General features: G+C 44.5%; 12 protein-coding genes across 12 annotated transcripts; 9 read left to right on the top strand and 3 right to left on the bottom strand.

Moving 5' to 3' along the window:
- Positions 1 to 70: 70 nt before the first annotated feature.
- On the top strand, positions 71 to 740 carry K450DRAFT_232546 (uncharacterized protein). The gene is made up of 2 exons (XM_051587613.1): positions 71 to 407; positions 478 to 740. The coding sequence occupies exons 1-2, from the start codon at positions 308 to 310 to the stop codon at positions 576 to 578; spliced, it is 201 nt and encodes a 66-aa protein (XP_051446340.1). The 5' UTR covers positions 71 to 307; the 3' UTR covers positions 579 to 740.
- Positions 741 to 806: 66 nt separating this feature from the next.
- On the top strand, positions 807 to 1741 carry K450DRAFT_232547 (uncharacterized protein). The gene is made up of 5 exons (XM_051587614.1): positions 807 to 861; positions 952 to 1254; positions 1317 to 1386; positions 1469 to 1595; positions 1662 to 1741. The coding sequence occupies exons 2-5, from the start codon at positions 1156 to 1158 to the stop codon at positions 1711 to 1713; spliced, it is 348 nt and encodes a 115-aa protein (XP_051446341.1). The 5' UTR covers positions 807 to 861; positions 952 to 1155; the 3' UTR covers positions 1714 to 1741.
- A 242-nt stretch (positions 1742 to 1983) lies between these two features.
- Positions 1984 to 4450, bottom strand: K450DRAFT_232554 (uncharacterized protein). The gene is made up of 2 exons (XM_051587615.1): positions 3334 to 4450; positions 1984 to 3232 (listed from the first exon to the last, which is right to left on the bottom strand). The coding sequence occupies exons 1-2, from the start codon at positions 4328 to 4330 to the stop codon at positions 2121 to 2123; spliced, it is 2109 nt and encodes a 702-aa protein (XP_051446342.1). The 5' UTR covers positions 4331 to 4450; the 3' UTR covers positions 1984 to 2120.
- Positions 4451 to 5556: 1106 nt separating this feature from the next.
- Positions 5557 to 6166, top strand: K450DRAFT_232557 (uncharacterized protein). The gene has a single exon (XM_051587616.1). It carries the CDS (start codon positions 5857 to 5859, stop codon positions 6079 to 6081), a length of 225 nt encoding a protein of 74 aa, XP_051446343.1. The 5' UTR covers positions 5557 to 5856; the 3' UTR covers positions 6082 to 6166.
- Positions 5670 to 7245, top strand: K450DRAFT_232563 (uncharacterized protein). The gene is made up of 6 exons (XM_051587617.1): positions 5670 to 6134; positions 6212 to 6269; positions 6369 to 6478; positions 6559 to 6607; positions 6673 to 6836; positions 6903 to 7245. The coding sequence occupies exons 1-6, from the start codon at positions 6082 to 6084 to the stop codon at positions 7141 to 7143; spliced, it is 675 nt and encodes a 224-aa protein (XP_051446344.1). The 5' UTR covers positions 5670 to 6081; the 3' UTR covers positions 7144 to 7245.
- A 495-nt stretch (positions 7246 to 7740) lies between these two features.
- K450DRAFT_232573 (uncharacterized protein) lies at positions 7741 to 8997 on the top strand. Its single transcript, XM_051587618.1, has 2 exons — positions 7741 to 8616; positions 8903 to 8997. Exons 1-2 carry the CDS (start codon positions 7924 to 7926, stop codon positions 8969 to 8971), a joined length of 762 nt encoding a protein of 253 aa, XP_051446345.1. The 5' UTR covers positions 7741 to 7923; the 3' UTR covers positions 8972 to 8997.
- A 232-nt stretch (positions 8998 to 9229) lies between these two features.
- Positions 9230 to 10694, bottom strand: K450DRAFT_232577 (uncharacterized protein). Its single transcript, XM_051587619.1, has 3 exons — positions 10247 to 10694; positions 9651 to 10179; positions 9230 to 9554 (listed from the first exon to the last, which is right to left on the bottom strand). The coding sequence occupies exons 1-3, from the start codon at positions 10368 to 10370 to the stop codon at positions 9260 to 9262; spliced, it is 948 nt and encodes a 315-aa protein (XP_051446346.1). The 5' UTR covers positions 10371 to 10694; the 3' UTR covers positions 9230 to 9259.
- Positions 10695 to 10721: 27 nt separating this feature from the next.
- K450DRAFT_270210 (uncharacterized protein) lies at positions 10722 to 11822 on the top strand (the record flags this gene model as incomplete). Its single annotated transcript, XM_051592954.1, has 6 exons — positions 10722 to 10859; positions 10923 to 10950; positions 11014 to 11037; positions 11100 to 11193; positions 11260 to 11404; positions 11490 to 11822. The coding sequence occupies 6 exons, from the start codon at positions 10722 to 10724 to the stop codon at positions 11820 to 11822; spliced, it is 762 nt and encodes a 253-aa protein (XP_051446347.1).
- Positions 11823 to 13369: 1547 nt separating this feature from the next.
- Positions 13370 to 15178, top strand: K450DRAFT_232599 (uncharacterized protein). Its single transcript, XM_051587620.1, has 7 exons — positions 13370 to 13833; positions 13900 to 13964; positions 14036 to 14105; positions 14170 to 14324; positions 14453 to 14537; positions 14607 to 14762; positions 14847 to 15178. Exons 1-7 carry the CDS (start codon positions 13574 to 13576, stop codon positions 14854 to 14856), a joined length of 801 nt encoding a protein of 266 aa, XP_051446348.1. The 5' UTR covers positions 13370 to 13573; the 3' UTR covers positions 14857 to 15178.
- Positions 14771 to 15719, top strand: K450DRAFT_232605 (uncharacterized protein). The gene has a single exon (XM_051587621.1). The coding sequence runs from the start codon at positions 14963 to 14965 to the stop codon at positions 15509 to 15511; it is 549 nt and encodes a 182-aa protein (XP_051446349.1). The 5' UTR covers positions 14771 to 14962; the 3' UTR covers positions 15512 to 15719.
- Positions 15179 to 15875, top strand: K450DRAFT_232606 (uncharacterized protein). Its single transcript, XM_051587622.1, has one exon. It carries the CDS (start codon positions 15501 to 15503, stop codon positions 15861 to 15863), a length of 363 nt encoding a protein of 120 aa, XP_051446350.1. The 5' UTR covers positions 15179 to 15500; the 3' UTR covers positions 15864 to 15875.
- K450DRAFT_232608 (uncharacterized protein) lies at positions 15700 to 16834 on the bottom strand. Its single transcript, XM_051587623.1, has 3 exons — positions 16616 to 16834; positions 16318 to 16540; positions 15700 to 16255 (listed from the first exon to the last, which is right to left on the bottom strand). Exons 1-3 carry the CDS (start codon positions 16808 to 16810, stop codon positions 15888 to 15890), a joined length of 786 nt encoding a protein of 261 aa, XP_051446351.1. The 5' UTR covers positions 16811 to 16834; the 3' UTR covers positions 15700 to 15887.
- Position 16835: the final 1 nt, after the last annotated feature.

The following is a 16835-nucleotide window of genomic DNA, read 5'->3' on the forward strand; positions in this document are numbered from 1 at the left end:
AACAGTGTTAGACAACACATTAACCCTTTATATGTGATTACCATCCTTGCTAAGCGAATCGAATGTTGAGCAGGACCAGGGTAAATTTCGCTCCTTTCCATATCGTTGTATGCATCAGGAGACTCAAATGATGGTCTTGTACAGGAGTGCAGGATGCCTTCTGTCATCCATTTTTTTTTGCTAGCTGCAGGCTCCACCTTAATCCGCCTGTTTTCCCGCATTTTTCTACTAGTGATGATGGCCGCGCATTTTTTTTCTTTCTCCTTTTACCTTTCTTAGCTTGTACTTTTTTTGTTCTTTATCTACCATGGGCATTGTACATACAGTCAAAAGTAGGATTGAATTGTGGCGTTTGGAGCGATATACCAAGCGAAGATCTTGCCAGCTTCCCGGGTATACTCACAAAGGTAAGTACGGATACAACAACAGAAAACAGGAGGTAATATACATCAGTCCATTCACATATACTGGTGACAGAGAGAGAGCTGAAAAGCAGCTTCAAAAATATGTTGAAAGGAAGGAGTAGAGACGACTTCAAATGCTCAGAGACCTACAATTCTAGCAGTCTGTGGGAGTGAAAAACTGGAATAACCCAGCTGGCTGGTCAATCGAAATGCCATTCCGTCTCCGCTACTATAGGGCATGGACGCAATGACATATTCTACCAATGTAATAAGCCAAAAGACTGAAGCGTTTTTAAGCAATAGATTAGTATATTCCCTCCTATAAACACATGGACATCCTATGGATAATCATGATAATGCTCAAAGCTATTACTAGGTGTGTTCTGCTGCTATTTATTAATTCCCGGATGTCCTGCCGGAGAAACTACAATGCCGAGCATAATCGACTTTTATTCTGGCAAGTATTATGCGATGGGATGCTGTAAAAGCGAATACTGCATAGTTTATTTGTCAGTACACTGACCTTATGAATGCACACAAACTTCAGAAGCACTGGTATGGCTTGTATCCAAATGGAATGGAGAAGTCATCCATATCCACTGATAATCTTGGGGAGGAAGACGAACCCAAATTTTTTTCGGCACCCGATAGCAAAGTGGTCAACGGGAAAAATGATCAATAGCTGGCGGTAAACCCAAGAGGATTTTTTTTTTTTCAATCCTTCTACTCTTTGAGCCAGACAAATTCCAAAATGGCCGCCCCTGCAGCAACACAGAGTGCTTTACAAAAGTTCATTAACTCACCAGCAGGTCCCAAGACCATTCACTTTTGGGCCCCTGCCATGAAATGGGTAAGATACGAAACAACAGGACGATTATGTGATGAGATGAGTATTGACGAGTAGTGTCGTAGGCTTTGGTCATTGCCGGTGTCGGTGATCTTCAGCGCCCTGCTGAGGTTCTCTCTGCCTCTCAGAATGCCTGTAAGTAATCGTTTGCATTTCTTTTGTCTTGTGGGGGGAGGGCTACCTTACGTAGACCGCACTCCTAACTCGTTGCTACCAGCGCTCGCTGCCACCGGTTTGATTTGGACTCGCTATGCTATGGTCATCACTCCCAAGAACTGGACCCTCTGCACTGTCAATGTGTTTGTTGCTGCCACTGGTCTTACCCAACTTGCCAGAATTTACAAGTAGGTCCCATTTGGGTTCAAAATTCTCGAACCCTTTCCACTCATTAACGACGTCTTTCTTTGCAGGTACCGACAAACTGATGAGTATAAGCAGAAGGTTGCTGAAGGCAAGGCCTAAGCCCACTTCCTCACCATTGTTCATACCTCCCCTTCCCGCTCGTTTTATTTTGTCAATCAATAAAAAGGAAAAAACAAAACAAAAACAGGTAGTTGCCGTAGAGACCGGCTGGATTGTGGTGTTAGCTGGGTAAACGGTAGCACCCAAGTCAAAGACCACGACCTTAGATTGAGCGCAAAACCAGGAATGACTTCAACATAGTATGCCCGTGATGGCGTATTAAATCTCCTTCCCATCAGAAAGGCCAAAACACTTCTTTCTCATAAATATAAGCTATATTATATATAAAATTTGTGGCATAGGATAGTATTATAGACATTATTGTTTCACATTCATATCTAAATATGAACTATTGGTTGTTTTTTTCTGTTTCTACGACTGTTCAAGAAAAATATAAAAGACACAATCTAGCGCGGCGATGTAGGTCCGCTTTCCGGACCAGCAGAGATGTCGCTGGGCTGACGTCCTTGAAGCATCGGTTTGTAACCGCCAATATAGGCATGCTTCGGCTTGGGTGAAGCAAGAGGTGGATTCTGACGTACAATGTTGGAAGGCACAGGAGAAGCCTCTTCATACGAGATGTCAGAGTCGCTATCAAAGGAAACATGGTGTTCCGCGGCAGGAATAGGAGATTTGGGAGGACTGTTGAGAGGACTGGACAAGATGGAATCATCGTCAAATTGAACGTGATGGGTCGAGGAATCCGTGGTGGTGGGTTCGCTCACTAGATGCTTAGTATCTGTGGATGGCTGCGGGGGCATGTCATGATAATTGTGAGGAGGATAGGTTGGGTGATCACTGTTGGGTGGATCGATGTCATAGGTCTTGACGTCCATAGGAACCCCCGCAGGAACAGGCGCAGGGCCAGGTGGAGGACGGTTTGCTAGGATCTGAAGCTGTTGATACCAATCGTTTTGTTCTTCCGAAGAAGATGCACGCAACGTGTAGGTACGCTCTCTGTTCATCATGCCAACCGTATTACGACCATGGATTTCAAGACCATAGCCTCCTTTGGTGGGCTCAAGAATAGTAACGGTGGTACTTGGGATATAAATGGAAAGCTCGGGATCCAGCTTGTCTTCAGGGCGGAACTCATGTAAATAGCCACAAGGCGTCAAAGCGTAGTATCGCTCATTGTAACTTCGCATCACGCCGGTCTTGCGACTGAGTTTACCCTTCTTGATGGCTTGGACCAGAGGGTCGAGCTTATTTGGATAATCAATATCACGATAGTTTCGGAACCCAGCATCTTCGCGTACTAATTGATCACCATGCTTGGATACAAATTCATGCCATTCTGTATCCAGCTTGAGATTATCTAGGACATAGACGATGGACTCGACACTGGTGGAATGGCTATATATTTCCTTTGCACGACGATCGTAAAAGGTGCGCATAGCTGATTTGGTACTATCTACAATAGATCCTTCGAAAGTGGCTACTTCGCGTTGCAAAGCAATCATGCGTTCATGAAGTCTGTTCTCCTCTTCAATCTGTTGCTTAAGTTGGTGCATGACATCTGAAAAAAAACCCCCCAAAAGTGAAATGAGAGAGGTGAGAATGGGTGTGGAAAAAAAAAACAGAAAGCTCAATAGCAGCGTTCATCCCATCCATACTTACGAAGATTGGCAAGCCAAGGATCTTGTGATACCTGTTGACTGGGTTGCTGCAGTTTAGCCACTGCACACTGCTTGTCGAGAAAAGCCATCGCTTTTTTGGTTTGATCCATTTCTTTCCATAGAGTATCAAGATGAAGGCCTTCATCATTCTTCATCTCACGCATTCTATCCTTAATCTTCTTCTTGATTCTTATCAAGGAAGGCAAAACGTTTTCCATGATGAATTTTGCAAAGTCATCATGGTCTTCTGAAACACTTTTGGATCCGTCCCTGAACGCCACGCACACATCCTGAATGCCGTTATCTTCCTTGAAATGACCTTCACGGATAGGCAACTGTATGATACCTGACAACCGCATATAATTTCGAGCCATCTGGACCTCGGCCTTGGCGATTTCGTCAAAGTAATCTATAAACATCTTGATCATGACTCGCCAAGCATCAAGACGGCTAATAAGCACCTCAGACGGATTAATGCCATCTGAACTGGAGTTGAATCCTCCCGTACCAGATCGACCTATGGAACCTGATCTTCGAGATATTGAGTTTGATTTTTGTTGAGGAGGTCGAAATACAGGTGGTGGCTCGACCGCATTCGAGTTCGCATTCTTCATTCCCGGTGGTGGGCCTCTCGAATCGCGCTTGTTCAGTTCCCCAGGCTCGGATACTAGAGGCATTTGTACTGTTTGCTGTAGAGGCTGCGAGAAGTTCCTTTGTAGCTGCTGAGGAGGATTCGATATAGCAGGCGGCAACTGTGAAAGTCGTTGCTGGGGAAGTGGGGCTTGCGGTGACGCTGGTTCAGCGTTTGTTGGTATATTGGAAGGAGGGGCGTCAGATCCTGCAGTGGGTGGTAAAGAGTTACGATTACGTCGTAATGATAAACCTCGACTGATGGACTGTCGATTATTGGTAGTTTCAACTGGAACTGCTATCACGTTGTCAAAGTGTTCGGTAAAGCGTCCGGCACTGGGTGATTTTTGATGCCCATGGACACTCATAACTTGGATGTTGAAATAGATGCGATAGAGGTAAATGAGCGATGTGTTGTTAGGTTGGTAAATAAGAAAGAGAAGGAGAAAATTGGAGGGCTAAAGGACTTATTACCTCGCTCGGATTCCTTGATGCAGACACTCTAAAAAAGGATTGAAAAGGTACGTCAGATGAGCCCAACGCCGCCAAAGAAAATTTATACTTGTGTAACTGAACCAGAAAGGCTATTGCTGTGATCCTTTGCTCGCAACGGCTATTTCTAGAAAAACTTGGATCATGATGTCAGCCCTTGGCATTCGTAAATGATGGGTGAAGCTATCCAGGTATGGAACTCAACGAATATGCCGTTATGTCTAAACTATTTGTTTGGCAAGCAATAATTAGTCCTTTCATGGCCTGGGAGAATCAAGCATAGTGTGGGTGGAGGCAAGTGTATAAAAGATCAGCAGAATAAGGTCTGCGCAATAGTGGAACAGTGAATGGTAGGTAACCCACTGTGGGTGTTTATTTTGTTTCAAATTATTGGTACATGAACTATCACTTTGACTTTTTGCGTGTTGTAAAAATCCTAAATAGCCCAAGGCTTGGTTGGTTGGCTGGCTTGAGCCATCAACCCCTTTGACCAAAAATCTTAAAACAACTAAAGAGCCTACACTTGGAGTGATACCAACGTTAGTTCCAACAATCAAGATGACAGGCTGGTGTAAGTTGCCTACTTTTACTTCCCCTTACTTTTTTTTGCAATCATGCGATAGGCTATCGGTTTTGTCGATTGACACGTTGCCACCTTATAATATTTTTATTCAGACAAATTAAAACTGAGAGTCTGCACAACCACTAGGGGGTGGTGGTCAGATGCAAAATATTTAAAAACGTCGTATATCAGTCCAGACTTTGAAGATAGTCTACACTGATTGTAAGAGGAATGCAGCATGACGGCACCAATGCTTCACCTTCCAAAAACCAAGCGACATTGTCAAAAACATATGTTGCATGTTGCTGTTCCTTTTGATATCCATGGCATCGATCGATTTTCCCAAGCGAACCATTTCCAAAACTTGGCTGTAAGACACATTGAATAAAACATGGATTCAGTTTGGATTGCACGTTTCCATCTTCCTCAAGGGCGTCGCGTCTTCAAGAAGGATTGTCAAGTCAAGTCAATTTCATTTAAACTTTTTTTTCTCTGGGCGCGCCAGTAGGCTGTGTTGACACTGGCGGCGCCACACCACGCCAGCAGTTTGAGGAGATGGAGCATGCATTAGGCCCCCAAAAAGGTGGAAACAGCGATGAGCGCTCAAAAAGGAAATCTCCTAAGCTACCGAAGGGTTGAGATTCCTTACTTTTTTCGCCTTGGAAGCTCAACGAACATTCAGAGCTTCAAAGAACAAGCGGAGATGACAAGGTTTTTTTTAGGTAAGTAAGCAAAAAACGATATAGCATGTCGGAGGGTTAAAGCAGACCGGCATTTCAAATTAGAAAAAAAGTAAAAAAAAAGCCTTTCACGTTAACTCACGTCTCGTCACCTTTTTTAATGCTAATTTCCAGCTCATTGGGCGGCTTTAAGCTCTGGTGGGCAATTTCTTCACATATTATGGGAAAAGCATGGGGAAATGAGGGGATCCTAGTAAAAAAAGCTGCAGAAGCTGGAGTTGAAAATTCACCAGGTTGCATTCATGTATATTTGCTTCTCTCTGCATCTAGCTTGTTTCATTTTGTTTCTTTTCTTTTCAATTTCCTCTTTCATTCTTTGAATTGAATGGCATCAACACCCGTTGGCTATTGGGGTCCTGTAACGAGTTCAGTGGACTGGTAAGGCCTTTGGCTATGGATGGAAGGACACACATAAGAGCATCAACATGACGCAGTCTTCGTAATGGGGCATTTAGGTGTGAAGAGAATTACACTCACAGTTACTATGTGGCGGAATGGTGGAATTCGATTTCGGTAAAAAGCTGGTTTTTTTTTTCTTTTTGGAAAAGGAGCCCAGAAAAAATCCGCTAATGCCTCTTTTTCTTGGGGGGGGGGGACATGAATCTATTTTAGAGTGTGGCCATGATTGCACAAGGCCTTTTAGGAATGTATCTGCATCAGAATACCCTTGGCAACAAAATCACGTTTTCGTACTTTCTAACGGTGATTGTTGGGATCGGCAGGTAGAGAAAGAAAGAATGCAGTTTCGAACCACACCCCCCAGCATGAAAAGCTAAAGATTCAATGTCATGTTTCACTATAGCACCATGTTCCATGCAACGCTTTTACATGAATATCAAATGTGGGATGAGGTACCAAGTCATGAGTTAAACTAACGACATGTTCCATATGCAAACTGATCGATCCCCTGTCACAGCTCCCGATGGTTTGGAATGCTTGTTATCTGTTGTGGGTTCTCTTGGATGATCGCGGTTTGGCCAAGCGCTGGGTGACTGTCGCCATAGCGGTGTACTGCGCGGTGTTTAGCTACCTTTGTCATGTAGCACAAGGCAGTGTACAGTTTTACACCTTCCAAGCCAGGTACGTCACAAACATCCGGGGGGGGCGTTTAGCAGACGGCTTTAACCCACGTTTATGTTATATTAGCTTTGGATTGATGATGTGGGCGTGCTTCTACCTTGTTTGGAAGATGTACAATAGAACCACTGATGAAAGTGTCCGAGGACTGTACCAGCATGGTGCCTTCCTTCTAATAGCGGCCATCTCCGTTTGGCTATTCGACAGCAACTTTTGTTTCGTGTTTAAGCATATTCCCAACCCGCAGCTCCACGCCTTCTGGCATGTCCTGGTAAACCCTTTTTTTTTTAGAGGTTTTGCCCCAGCCTAAGCTAATACCCATGTTTTGCAGATGAGCACGAGTTTACACTATTTCTACGTAGCGTGCGGTTACAGTAGTAATCTTGCAGTTGGAGCTAAGCGCATACAATACCTTTTTAGCTTAGTACCTTATATCTCTGTTTCAGGGCCAGAGTTAAAAAAACAAGCCTAACAAAAATGGGGCCTGCTGAGTTTCTTTAGTCTAAGCTGGCTCTATTTTCGGGGCAAGACAGTTGATGGCAAGGCGTTTATTTTTTTACTTCTTCCCTGAGGAAAATTTTCTTTTCTTTTCCTTTCCTGAAATAAAATAGTCGATAAGGGCCATTGCATCTCAACCCCATACATCACAAAACGTAAAAAGGGAGAGCCGGTTGTTTTGGGGGGGGAGATAGAGAGGGTTAAGGTTTTAGCTATTAAAGTTTCTATGGGTCCAGACTCTATAGCATTTTGACTTTTGTGATCATCATGACATCAGTTGTGGGGGGGACACAGGAAATCTGCACACAAATATGCGGCAAATCTCAAAATCGTCGATTTTTTTTTGTCGATTTGAGAAAGTGCCATATTTTATTTACCGCGTTTGTGACTTTGGTGACCCAATCATGATGAAATGCGAGCTTAAAAATAATTGAATCTGCGATTATGAAATCAGCACAGCGTTTTAAATTGCGTTTTTTCTTATTTTCTCTTTTTCTTCAGTCTTTTTCTCATTTGCGAGTTTTAAATTTTTCTTTCGCTTTCTTTCTCCCTCTCTTTCTCTCTCTCACACTCTTCAATACCCTATAGTACCATGGAGACATACTTTGGTCATATCAAAACCCCTCATGATGCCTTAATCGTCTTCGAAGCTTGCCGTCGAGGCTTGTTCAACCGTATCCAACGTCGCCTGGCAGAGAAGGAACGTGGTCAAATCCGATCAGGCTCTGTCTTTGCTTGGGATGAACGAGAGGCTGGTATGCGTCGATGGACAGATGGTCGTACATGGTCTCCCTCCAGAGTCTCTGGTAGTTTCCTGACATACCGTGAGTTGGACACTCGTTGTCGGCGCCGAGCCACATCGAACGGTTCCAGTGATGATGAAAAGCCTACCAGTAGTAGTAGCAAAGCCAGTAGCTCTTGTTCATACAAACATGATGGCTTGATCAAGCAAAGCTTCTCTATCTGCACGGCCACTGGACAGAAGCTGCATCTTATTTCGTATTATACAAAGCCCGATATTTTGACTGGTCGTATCCGAACGCCGTCTTCAGACCCAGCACTTAAGAACATCGCTGTGCCCAAAGGCTTGTATCCTGAGGTCAACCCCTTGGATACTCATCCCTCTACTATGCCCATGTATCCCATGCGCCAGCAGTCCTCTGATATGATGATGATCGATTCATCGTCCACCAACCAACCACAGGCTTCATCCCCACCACCACCTTCACTCAGTTCGTCACCGTTCACATCCGAAGACGAAGATCCTACAGACGTTCATACACCAAATTCATCCATTTCATTTGGTCGAACTCCATCTTTCGAACGAAAGGCCTCCGACCCACATCGCTTTGCAAGCTTCAAAGCCCCTGATGTTCTTGAAGAACCTCATCATCCCTTTTCATTGCCCGTTGCTGATATTCCATGGGGTCGATTACCGTCATCTGAAGATGAAAGACAACTGAAAGTCCTTGAGCGGCAATTTCGCATATGAGTCAAAAATCTTTAATCTGAATGCAAGTAACCAAGAAGTAGGAAAACATAAAAAGTAGCCAAAAGGGAAAATCTCAAAGGCCCCCCCCCTTGGTCTTTTTTCTTTTCGCCAAAATCCCCTTGTATCATACTCAACCATGACTCTATGAATGTCTTTTGTAATCTCATTGTCGCCCTGGTTTTAGCCATATGGCAACCTTCTCATCCTATATCTCTGTGTACATTCCTCGTAGTCTTCCATTTAGTATCTATTTTCTTTGCTTTGCTTTTCAACTCAAATATTTTTTTTTTCACTTGTACAACAAAAATCCAACCTCTCGCTATCGATTCTCCCTTTTTAATAAATCCTACAAAGTACAAGGTCAAAACTGTCCATGAAAAAAAAAAAAAAATAAGAAATTGCTTTTTCCTATGTAGTGATCTGTTGAAAGATTTTTTCATTCAGGACACGATTGCCATAAACCATAAGGCTTAGTGGGATTCGTTTTCCATAAACGAATCGTTCCGTCTTCGGAGCCAGTTGCATACAGCTCACCGTCTGGGCTGTAACTAACCGTCCAAATTGGCCCATGATGGCCCTTATAAACCTCTAGCTCCTCTCCACTGGTGAAATCATAGATGCGCACCCAAAGATCCGTGTCGCTGCCTGCTATGAACTTGGTTTGATTAGGATGTAGAGATATAGAGGATGCGTTGTGTTCTAATGTGTGCTGCTTGGCAAGAGCATAACCTCTGAAATGAGAAAAATGATGGGAATGAATAAAACTTTAAAAAAAATAAAATTGATAGCCTCTCCCCCCATTTCATAAAAATAGGCTTTATACTAACGCTCGGGTATCCCAAAAAAACGCTTCAGCGCCGGCCGTAGAAGTTAGATAGTGACCGTCGGCACTTTGAACCATGCTGGTAACGCTTGCGCCGTGATCAAGTTGCTGCACCTGCTCCATACTTCGGACATCCCACACACGTATGGTTTTGTCGTCGCCGGCACTGAAGATCGTTTGGCGATCATCATCCCATGCCACGCTTTTGATGGCGCCTTCATGTCCAGTGGCTTCCAATGGCGCACTCTCGGGTTGGTTCAAATCAAATACTCTTAATTTCTTTTCTTGTCCTCCAGTTAAAACTCGACTGCCATCTTGACTGAAGTCACATGCTCGAACAATATGTTGATGGTCAAATTTAAACAATTCGTCTCCCGTAAATGTGTCCCAGATACGTGCTGAGAAATCCGCAGACCCCGTAACCGCTCTATCAGCTTTTTGATTCAATCGTGCCGACCACACCGCTCCTTTATGGCCAAGGAACGTGCCAATCCAATCGCCTGTCTTTCCGTCTCTGAGCATTGGATTTCCGTCTAGAAGGGCCGCCGTATGAGCGAGGTGTGCCTTTTACATCTTGAATCACTTGTAATCCGTACTTACCTTTGCATGCGGAGATGAGAAGGTAATTTCCTTCACTGTCCATAGATGAAAACTGAAGATCCACCACTGGCCGCGTGTGGCCAGAGCATGTCAGTGGGATCACTCGTGAATTGGTTATGGGCATGATGCAAAGTTGTATTTTTTTAAAAAAACTGGAAGCGACGGAAGGCTGGACACCGCAATGAAGAAGTAGTCACAGCAAATACTGCCCACCCTACCATTTTATTTTATTTTCCCAAAAGCATCCAGTTGGTAACCACCTATATCCAAGATGAAATGATTGAAAGACATTTGATGCAGTAGAAAAAACCGGATTTTAAGCAATTAAAAAGAGCATGGCCAGTACAGACAGTCAAAGACAACTGAAGCCCATGTGACGTTCAGGTTCAAATCACTGCTTTTCTCACGTCGTTGTCCCGCAACTCTTTATTCCCTACTTTTTCGTTTCCTGCTCAGCAGCTTACACGTATCGTTCATGTCGGTTAGAATTGAAAAACCGGATAAACATATCGTTGTCATCACCATTGACCGACCTGAAGTGCGGAACGCGGTCGACAAGGCAACCGCACGTCAACTTGCAGACGCTTTTCGAGATTTCGATCACGATCCTGAGGTAAAACAATGCTATAACTGCATAAAGGTCTCGTCCGGAAACTGATGGAGTCTGATTATGTAGTTAAGAGTGGCTATTTTAACAGGAGCAGGTAAAGGAACGGAGTCACTCTTTCATATGTTCAGACTTGGTTCTCACTCATCTTTTGCAACAGGTGGAAGGTTTTGTGCCGGCGCAGGTCAGCAACATTAGTGTGATAGAGTGATGAATGTTCTATTCGTGTTAACGCTCACCAATAAGACCTGAAGGCTATTCTTGCCAATACCGAAGTTACCCAGTCAGACGCCACATCCAACGCACTTGATCCAGACATGTCCAAGGATGGACCCATGGGGTAAAGTTATTCAATACGCAGACGGGTGGATAGATCCCAGCCTATACTTACATTCTCTCGTCTCAGACCCACCCGCATGTTTTTGAGCAAACCTGTCATTGCAGCTATCTCTGGTCATGCTGTAGCAGGTGGGATGGAGCTGGCGTTATGGGCAGACCTACGGGTGATTGACGATACTTCGGTGTTTGGGATTTTCTGTCGAACCAAAGGTGTACCGTTGATCGACGGAGGCACTTTCAGGCAAGTGCATACATTTGGCATCTATGGATGGGGGGAACCTGCTTTATTGACGGCAGCGTGGCTATCCATCCAGACTTCCAAAGCTGATTGGCTATTCGGCTGCCATGGACTTGACATTGACAGGTCGACCTGTGTATGCAGACGAAGCTATGAAGCTGAACCTCGCAAACTACCGAGCCCCAAAAAATGCCACAGCCCTTGAAGAGGCTATCAAACTGGCACACCTACTCGCATCCCACCCACAGCATTGCATGCGAAACGATCGTGCAGCCATGCTCGATCGTCAGGCCGAAATGGAGGCTCTCAAAAGAGAATTTGACCACGGTTTGAAGACTTTACAGTCAGGGGAATTTCGTTCAGCCGTCGGTCGATTCCTCGGTAAGCTGTGATGTCCTTCAAAAGTTCTATACGCTTCCATTACTATCCTGTAAACTATAAGCTGCAGATCATCCAGGAGGAACGCCTTGAGCTAAAATAAAAATATCGTACGATGTACAGCATTTATGAATGTTTTTGACCTGCACCCCTAACTTGCGCTCATCCAATATGCTCTATTGTATTCCGTTGTGTTCTATGATGATCTTGGGGATTTTTCAATTTCCATGATCCCATTTTTCCATTATCCCCCTTAAGGTTAACCTCCTGAAGGCGAATTTCAAGTTTTCCATCTTCAGATCCCCCAAGTACTGCGATCGTTTTTAACATTTAAAATAGACTGCTGCAGTTATTCCTGGGGGGGGGGGACTTGAGAAACTTTCTGCATCCATCTTATAATGGTTTGGCATCTCTTCACTAGATCATACACCAAGCTGACGACATCCATTTGATCGTCTTTTTGGGGGAGAATCGAATGAAAGGGGAAGTTCTTGACATCGATGAGCTAGGTTGTGCTTTTCATTGTATCCTGTTTTTTATCACCATGCTATCTTTGACATGTTAGTAAGAACAGGTGCGAAATGAGGCCCATAGGCTCTTCTCCAAACGGAGGGTAAACAACAACACTGCAGAACACACAAAGATATGTGTTTTGGTGCCAGTTGAATTCTTCTCGATTCAGCGAGTCACTCACCTGGTATTCCCTCTGACCCTTTCACCAAGCGTGTGGGACTCCACCTAATGTCGCCTTGTTTCATGCAAAAAAGGGATCCAAACCGCACCACATTTGTTGTTGTGGCGGTGGGACAGAGCTGACTCAGTATATGCCAGCAAGGTTTTCCAATTTCTAAAACGAAATGGATGAGTTCATGAAACAAAGACTAGTTAATTCCGAGCGTTCTAGAAACCATGTTCTTATAGTGATTGTTTTACATTAACGCAGCTCACCATCGCACAAGGCGCCCCGGCGAAAAAGCCTCACTCCGCCGTAAGTCATTTGGAATAACTCATACCGTTGCTTACTTTCTAATCCGCTTACTGCCGACTTGCACACATAGCCAATAAGCTGCGAGCTACAACATCAAGTGGATGAAGTAGCCCTATTTTTGTTGTTGTTTTTGGTAACATGCAAACGCATAGTAAGTACTCTACAGACCGATGCTCCTTTTAACCGAACCTCTTCTTTTTCTTTAAAAAAAAAAAAATTCCACGGGATGGTGAGGTCATGGTTCCATAACATCGAGTGCTGTATCTACACAGAAATTCCCAAAATTTGATATGCTACTGTCGAACTTAATAAAAGATAGAGCCTATTTACCGCACGATGCTATCACCGACCGATTAACTACCCAGACAGAACAGGACCAACGCAATGACTACAGACGGATGGTTTCTTTACACAGAACGAGACCACGGTCATGAATACCGTTGGGTGAATGCTTTACCAAGGACGAACGGTCAGTGTTTTTTTTGCACAGGGGAGTTGGCTCTTTGATTTTTCCAATTCGAGCCATTAAAAATCCACAGCCTGCCAAGACAATTCCCTTAAGTGGACATTTGGTAAACTCAACTCCTTCTACCACCGACGCATGACGTGGATTTCAACAGGCCATGTTACCTTAGAATAACCACGAAGAAGCGCACCGCTAGCCAGGCTTCGAAGCTTCCGTTGTGCCGCTTAGCTCATGGTAATTCTTTTTTCCATGACAGCCGGAATCCATCTAAGGGCCATGGCTACACTCAAAATATCCCGCAAAGCCACTTAATGCCAAATGTGGAAAAATTGGCAGAATTTGACCAGACGATAATTCCCTGGTACGGGAAATCGTTTTTTCTTTTCCCCTCTTCTTTTACGTCGGTCGCTTGTATTCTCTCTATCGCTCTCTTTTCCGTCCACCCCCTTTTGCCCTACAGCCGCCTAAAGCAAAGGGATAGAGGTAGCGAGATGACTTCACACGTTCCCTCCGAAGCAACCACTTGTACATACCGATTCCTCTCTTCTCTGGATGACCACGTCCCTCCAACGTACGTCTCATGCTAGTGAACCGTATCACCCCCATCGTCCTTTAATCCTGTTTTTTATTTCTGCAGTATTCCACATATTGTTATAAGGCAGCAGCCTCGACAAGCCAAACAAAGTATAGCCTATGATCGAGGTACGATAGCCCTGGTTAAGCAAGCCATGCCATAGGTTGTATTGACCACAAGTCTATTTTTACTTCATCAGAGCGACGGCCAGTGGAACCACCACCCATTGTACAAATAGAATTCAGCAATTTAACGGCACAAGAAACGATGTAAGTGGGTATTTTCCAAAAGATGGGCTATTTGACAAGTGTGTTGACCCATCTGCTGATTTAGGACATGCCTACAAAGTCCGTACTATTTCATGACCGCTAGGCTGGTTACACCAGATAGTAGCGTTAGGCAACCCAAGTTGTGTGATCATGAGGAAGATGTTCTGACAGGATCAGTGGTATCTTCCTTGCACCGTCTGAAAGATGTTGATAACCAAGGTAAGAGAGAAAGCAAGCAACCTTTGGTCCCATTGTGGCTAAAAGGGAAAGAAGATTTTTTTTTTCTCTTTTTTTGCACATCCTGATGGGAACACCAACCCTTATTTTTCTTTTCCTCCGCCGCCCAGACGCCGGATTTTTCGTCTTTGGAGACTTGGCCATCAAGATACCAGGTACCTTTAGGATCCATTTCAGCTTGTATGAAATAAGAGGGTAAGTCATACTGCGTTTTGGAGGACGTGGCCAGCTCTCTTTCTTACCTACTATCCTTATTTATGGCAGCGGTCAGGTGATTAATCGGGAATCCATTGCCACCGAACCATTTACGGTATACTCGCCAAAGCAATTTCCTGGGCCACTTGAATCCACATTTCTCTCGCGCACATTTGCAGATCAAGGTGTTCGCATGAGGATAAGAAAAGAACACAGAATGCATTCGTATGTATACATTCATCAAATTCTGATAGTGTTCTTTACCCTTTGCCTTTCCTTCTAAAATCCTCTCACACCTTTTTAGAAAAGTTGTGCCTAGCAAGAGAAAACCAACGACTGAGGAGTCTAGTGATAAAGCTGGTAGTCGTAAGGCATCGTCCTCACGGCTACGCAATCACTCTGTTCGATTCGTATCTCAAAACTCCATGTATGGAGGGAGCAATACCTCTAAAGCGACGACTCCACGACGAAATGCAGCTGCTGGCCCTGCTGCACCATCGACACCGGACCACCCCCCAGAGGAAGCCAAAGAGTATCATGTTGGCAAATTCCGCTTCGAAAGAGAAGAATCAAGGCAGCCTTCCAACTCGCCTCCCATAGAGCTTTTAGCCTTGTATGCTGAGCGAGCTGCCAAAGAATTAGCTCAGCCAAAATTAGCTGGCTACCCCTCACCACCACCGCATCACCACCCTCAGGTCAAAGTTGAACGCCATCGAAAATCAATTCCCTCCCCCCCTTTGAACACGCTGCCTGTGCCTGTACGCTCTTCTATCCCCAACCGAGATTTGCCACCTCCCACGCCATTATCTGTTCACCGGAGTGCTTCAGAAATCAGACTACCCTCTATTCGAGATCTCATGGGCTGGCCACCGTCTGAACCTCACCACCTCCCTCCACCTCAAGCATCTCACCATCGACCTCAAGAAGAAGAGATCGCTCGTGCCATGATGCAACTTGCAAGTGATGCTATATAGACCAATTTTCCCCATTTCTTTCTTAATGTATGCCCATTTTTTTTCTCTCAACGGAGGCAGAAAAAAAAGGAGCCTTTTCTGTAGATTTTTTTTTGGTTTTTCCAAATCAAGAACCTTTATTACCAAACTGAATGCCTTTTTTGGCAAGTGCGAAGAACATCTCTTGCCAGCTTTGAATTATTTTTATTATTTTTTATTATTTTCTAGTGGCTGCTGGAAAGGTATCCATTGTATAGGAGGATATAGAGTAGTGAGAGATAAAATAATAATGGGTGGTGGGGAATTACGTACATTGGGTTGTAGAACAAGAACATTACAAACAGTAAAAAAAAAAAAATACACACAAGGATGATCTAGTCCATAAGCGTTTAATCTATCAATTCGACCTGTCCTCTGCCAACCGTTCTTGGAGAGATTTCAAGAAGTCACGGTCTTCCTGGCTGAAGTGAGCAGGGAGGATAATTTCAGACGGAGACACCACGATACGCTGAGTGGGCGACATGGTGATGGAGGATTGTGGGGAGAGTTCATGGGAAGATACACCGGACGGTAAGGTTTGACCGATGGTTTCATCGTTATTGGTTATAATGATCTTCTTTGGCGTCCACCAGCACACGGGCCATCTGCGCTCGATATTATTAATCAACAACGCAATGGTGACTGTGATGGCTGCACTGAGGGCCACAATGCCAATGTAGAGCCAACCGATATCGTTTTGCGAGGCTGCGATGAGAGCCGTAGCGCCTAGCATGGGCATGATCATTAGAAAAGGGTCGTCAAAGATACAGCAAATAGACATTACGTACCGCCAGGTGGATGCACTGTGCCGGTATACTGCATGACGACAAGAGCGACGGCCATGGAGAGAGAACCAGCCAACCACCGAAGGCTGTCAAAATTGGGTGATAATTGAAATAATGCCGTGATGCACACACCTATGATGGCACATAGGACATGGCCGAAGAAGCAGTTGCGAGGCTGGCTAAGTGGGGATTCAATTGACCCATAAAGCAAAACGGCAGAAGCACCCTACACACCATCCATCCGTTAGCTCAAGACCCATAGTATAATGATTTTTTTAATAGATCCGGGTGAGTGACTTACAAAACTCCCAACAATCATGGGCACATTGGCATTCTCGAATGCGGGAGTTCTTGAAAATAAAAGCTCAAGTACAGTGATGCATGTGAAAGCTCCAATGAAGGACCATATTGAAATTCGCCATTGCGGGAGGCCAGTAGGACGAGAACCAGAGCCTAAGATAAATCGGCCTGCGACGGATTTGGCTATGTTCATCATGATTAGATTTAACAAACAAATCCAC

The sequence above is a fragment of the Umbelopsis ramanniana genome, assembly GCF_025399195.1.
Source record: "Umbelopsis ramanniana AG unplaced genomic scaffold K450scaffold_15, whole genome shotgun sequence".
Taxonomy (NCBI): Eukaryota; Fungi; Mucoromycota; class Umbelopsidomycetes; order Umbelopsidales; family Umbelopsidaceae; genus Umbelopsis; species Umbelopsis ramanniana.

Excerpts from the sequence above, each read along its gene's own strand:
- K450DRAFT_232546 (XM_051587613.1), top strand. The coding sequence starts at position 308 with ATGGGCATTGTACATACAGTCAAAAGTAGGATTGAATTGTGGCGTTTG. Across the intron at positions 408-477 it reads TCCCGGGTATACTCACAAAG|AGAGAGAGCTGAAAAGCAGC; the intron begins GTAAGTACGGAT and ends TACTGGTGACAG.
- K450DRAFT_232547 (XM_051587614.1), top strand. The coding sequence starts at position 1,156 with ATGGCCGCCCCTGCAGCAACACAGAGTGCTTTACAAAAGTTCATTAAC. Across the intron at positions 1,255-1,316 it reads GGGCCCCTGCCATGAAATGG|GCTTTGGTCATTGCCGGTGT; the intron begins GTAAGATACGAA and ends GTAGTGTCGTAG. Across the intron at positions 1,387-1,468 it reads CTCTGCCTCTCAGAATGCCT|CGCTCGCTGCCACCGGTTTG; the intron begins GTAAGTAATCGT and ends CGTTGCTACCAG.
- K450DRAFT_232554 (XM_051587615.1), bottom strand. The coding sequence starts at position 4,330 with ATGAGTGTCCATGGGCATCAAAAATCACCCAGTGCCGGACGCTTTACC. Across the intron at positions 3,233-3,333 it reads TCCTTGGCTTGCCAATCTTC|ATGTCATGCACCAACTTAAG; the intron begins GTAAGTATGGAT and ends GTTTTTTTTCAG.
- K450DRAFT_232557 (XM_051587616.1), top strand. The coding sequence starts at position 5,857 with ATGCTAATTTCCAGCTCATTGGGCGGCTTTAAGCTCTGGTGGGCAATT.
- K450DRAFT_232563 (XM_051587617.1), top strand. The coding sequence starts at position 6,082 with ATGGCATCAACACCCGTTGGCTATTGGGGTCCTGTAACGAGTTCAGTG. Across the intron at positions 6,135-6,211 it reads GTAACGAGTTCAGTGGACTG|GTGTGAAGAGAATTACACTC; the intron begins GTAAGGCCTTTG and ends TGGGGCATTTAG. Across the intron at positions 6,837-6,902 it reads TTTTACACCTTCCAAGCCAG|CTTTGGATTGATGATGTGGG; the intron begins GTACGTCACAAA and ends ATGTTATATTAG.
- K450DRAFT_232573 (XM_051587618.1), top strand. The coding sequence starts at position 7,924 with ATGGAGACATACTTTGGTCATATCAAAACCCCTCATGATGCCTTAATC. Across the intron at positions 8,617-8,902 it reads CTACAGACGTTCATACACCA|GCCCCCCCCCTTGGTCTTTT; the intron begins AATTCATCCATT and ends AAAATCTCAAAG.
- K450DRAFT_232577 (XM_051587619.1), bottom strand. The coding sequence starts at position 10,370 with ATGCCCATAACCAATTCACGAGTGATCCCACTGACATGCTCTGGCCAC. Across the intron at positions 10,180-10,246 it reads TCTCATCTCCGCATGCAAAG|ACGGAAATCCAATGCTCAGA; the intron begins GTAAGTACGGAT and ends CGGCCCTTCTAG. Across the intron at positions 9,555-9,650 it reads TTTTTTTGGGATACCCGAGC|AGGTTATGCTCTTGCCAAGC; the intron begins GTTAGTATAAAG and ends TTCTCATTTCAG.
- K450DRAFT_232599 (XM_051587620.1), top strand. The coding sequence starts at position 13,574 with ATGCCAAATGTGGAAAAATTGGCAGAATTTGACCAGACGATAATTCCC. Across the intron at positions 13,834-13,899 it reads GATGACCACGTCCCTCCAAC|TATTCCACATATTGTTATAA; the intron begins GTACGTCTCATG and ends TTATTTCTGCAG. Across the intron at positions 14,538-14,606 it reads AGCTTGTATGAAATAAGAGG|CGGTCAGGTGATTAATCGGG; the intron begins GTAAGTCATACT and ends TATTTATGGCAG.
- K450DRAFT_232605 (XM_051587621.1), top strand. The coding sequence starts at position 14,963 with ATGTATGGAGGGAGCAATACCTCTAAAGCGACGACTCCACGACGAAAT.
- K450DRAFT_232606 (XM_051587622.1), top strand. The coding sequence starts at position 15,501 with ATGCTATATAGACCAATTTTCCCCATTTCTTTCTTAATGTATGCCCAT.
- K450DRAFT_232608 (XM_051587623.1), bottom strand. The coding sequence starts at position 16,810 with ATGATGAACATAGCCAAATCCGTCGCAGGCCGATTTATCTTAGGCTCT. Across the intron at positions 16,541-16,615 it reads CCATGATTGTTGGGAGTTTT|GGTGCTTCTGCCGTTTTGCT; the intron begins GTAAGTCACTCA and ends GATGGTGTGTAG. Across the intron at positions 16,256-16,317 it reads CACAGTGCATCCACCTGGCG|GCGCTACGGCTCTCATCGCA; the intron begins GTACGTAATGTC and ends TGCCCATGCTAG.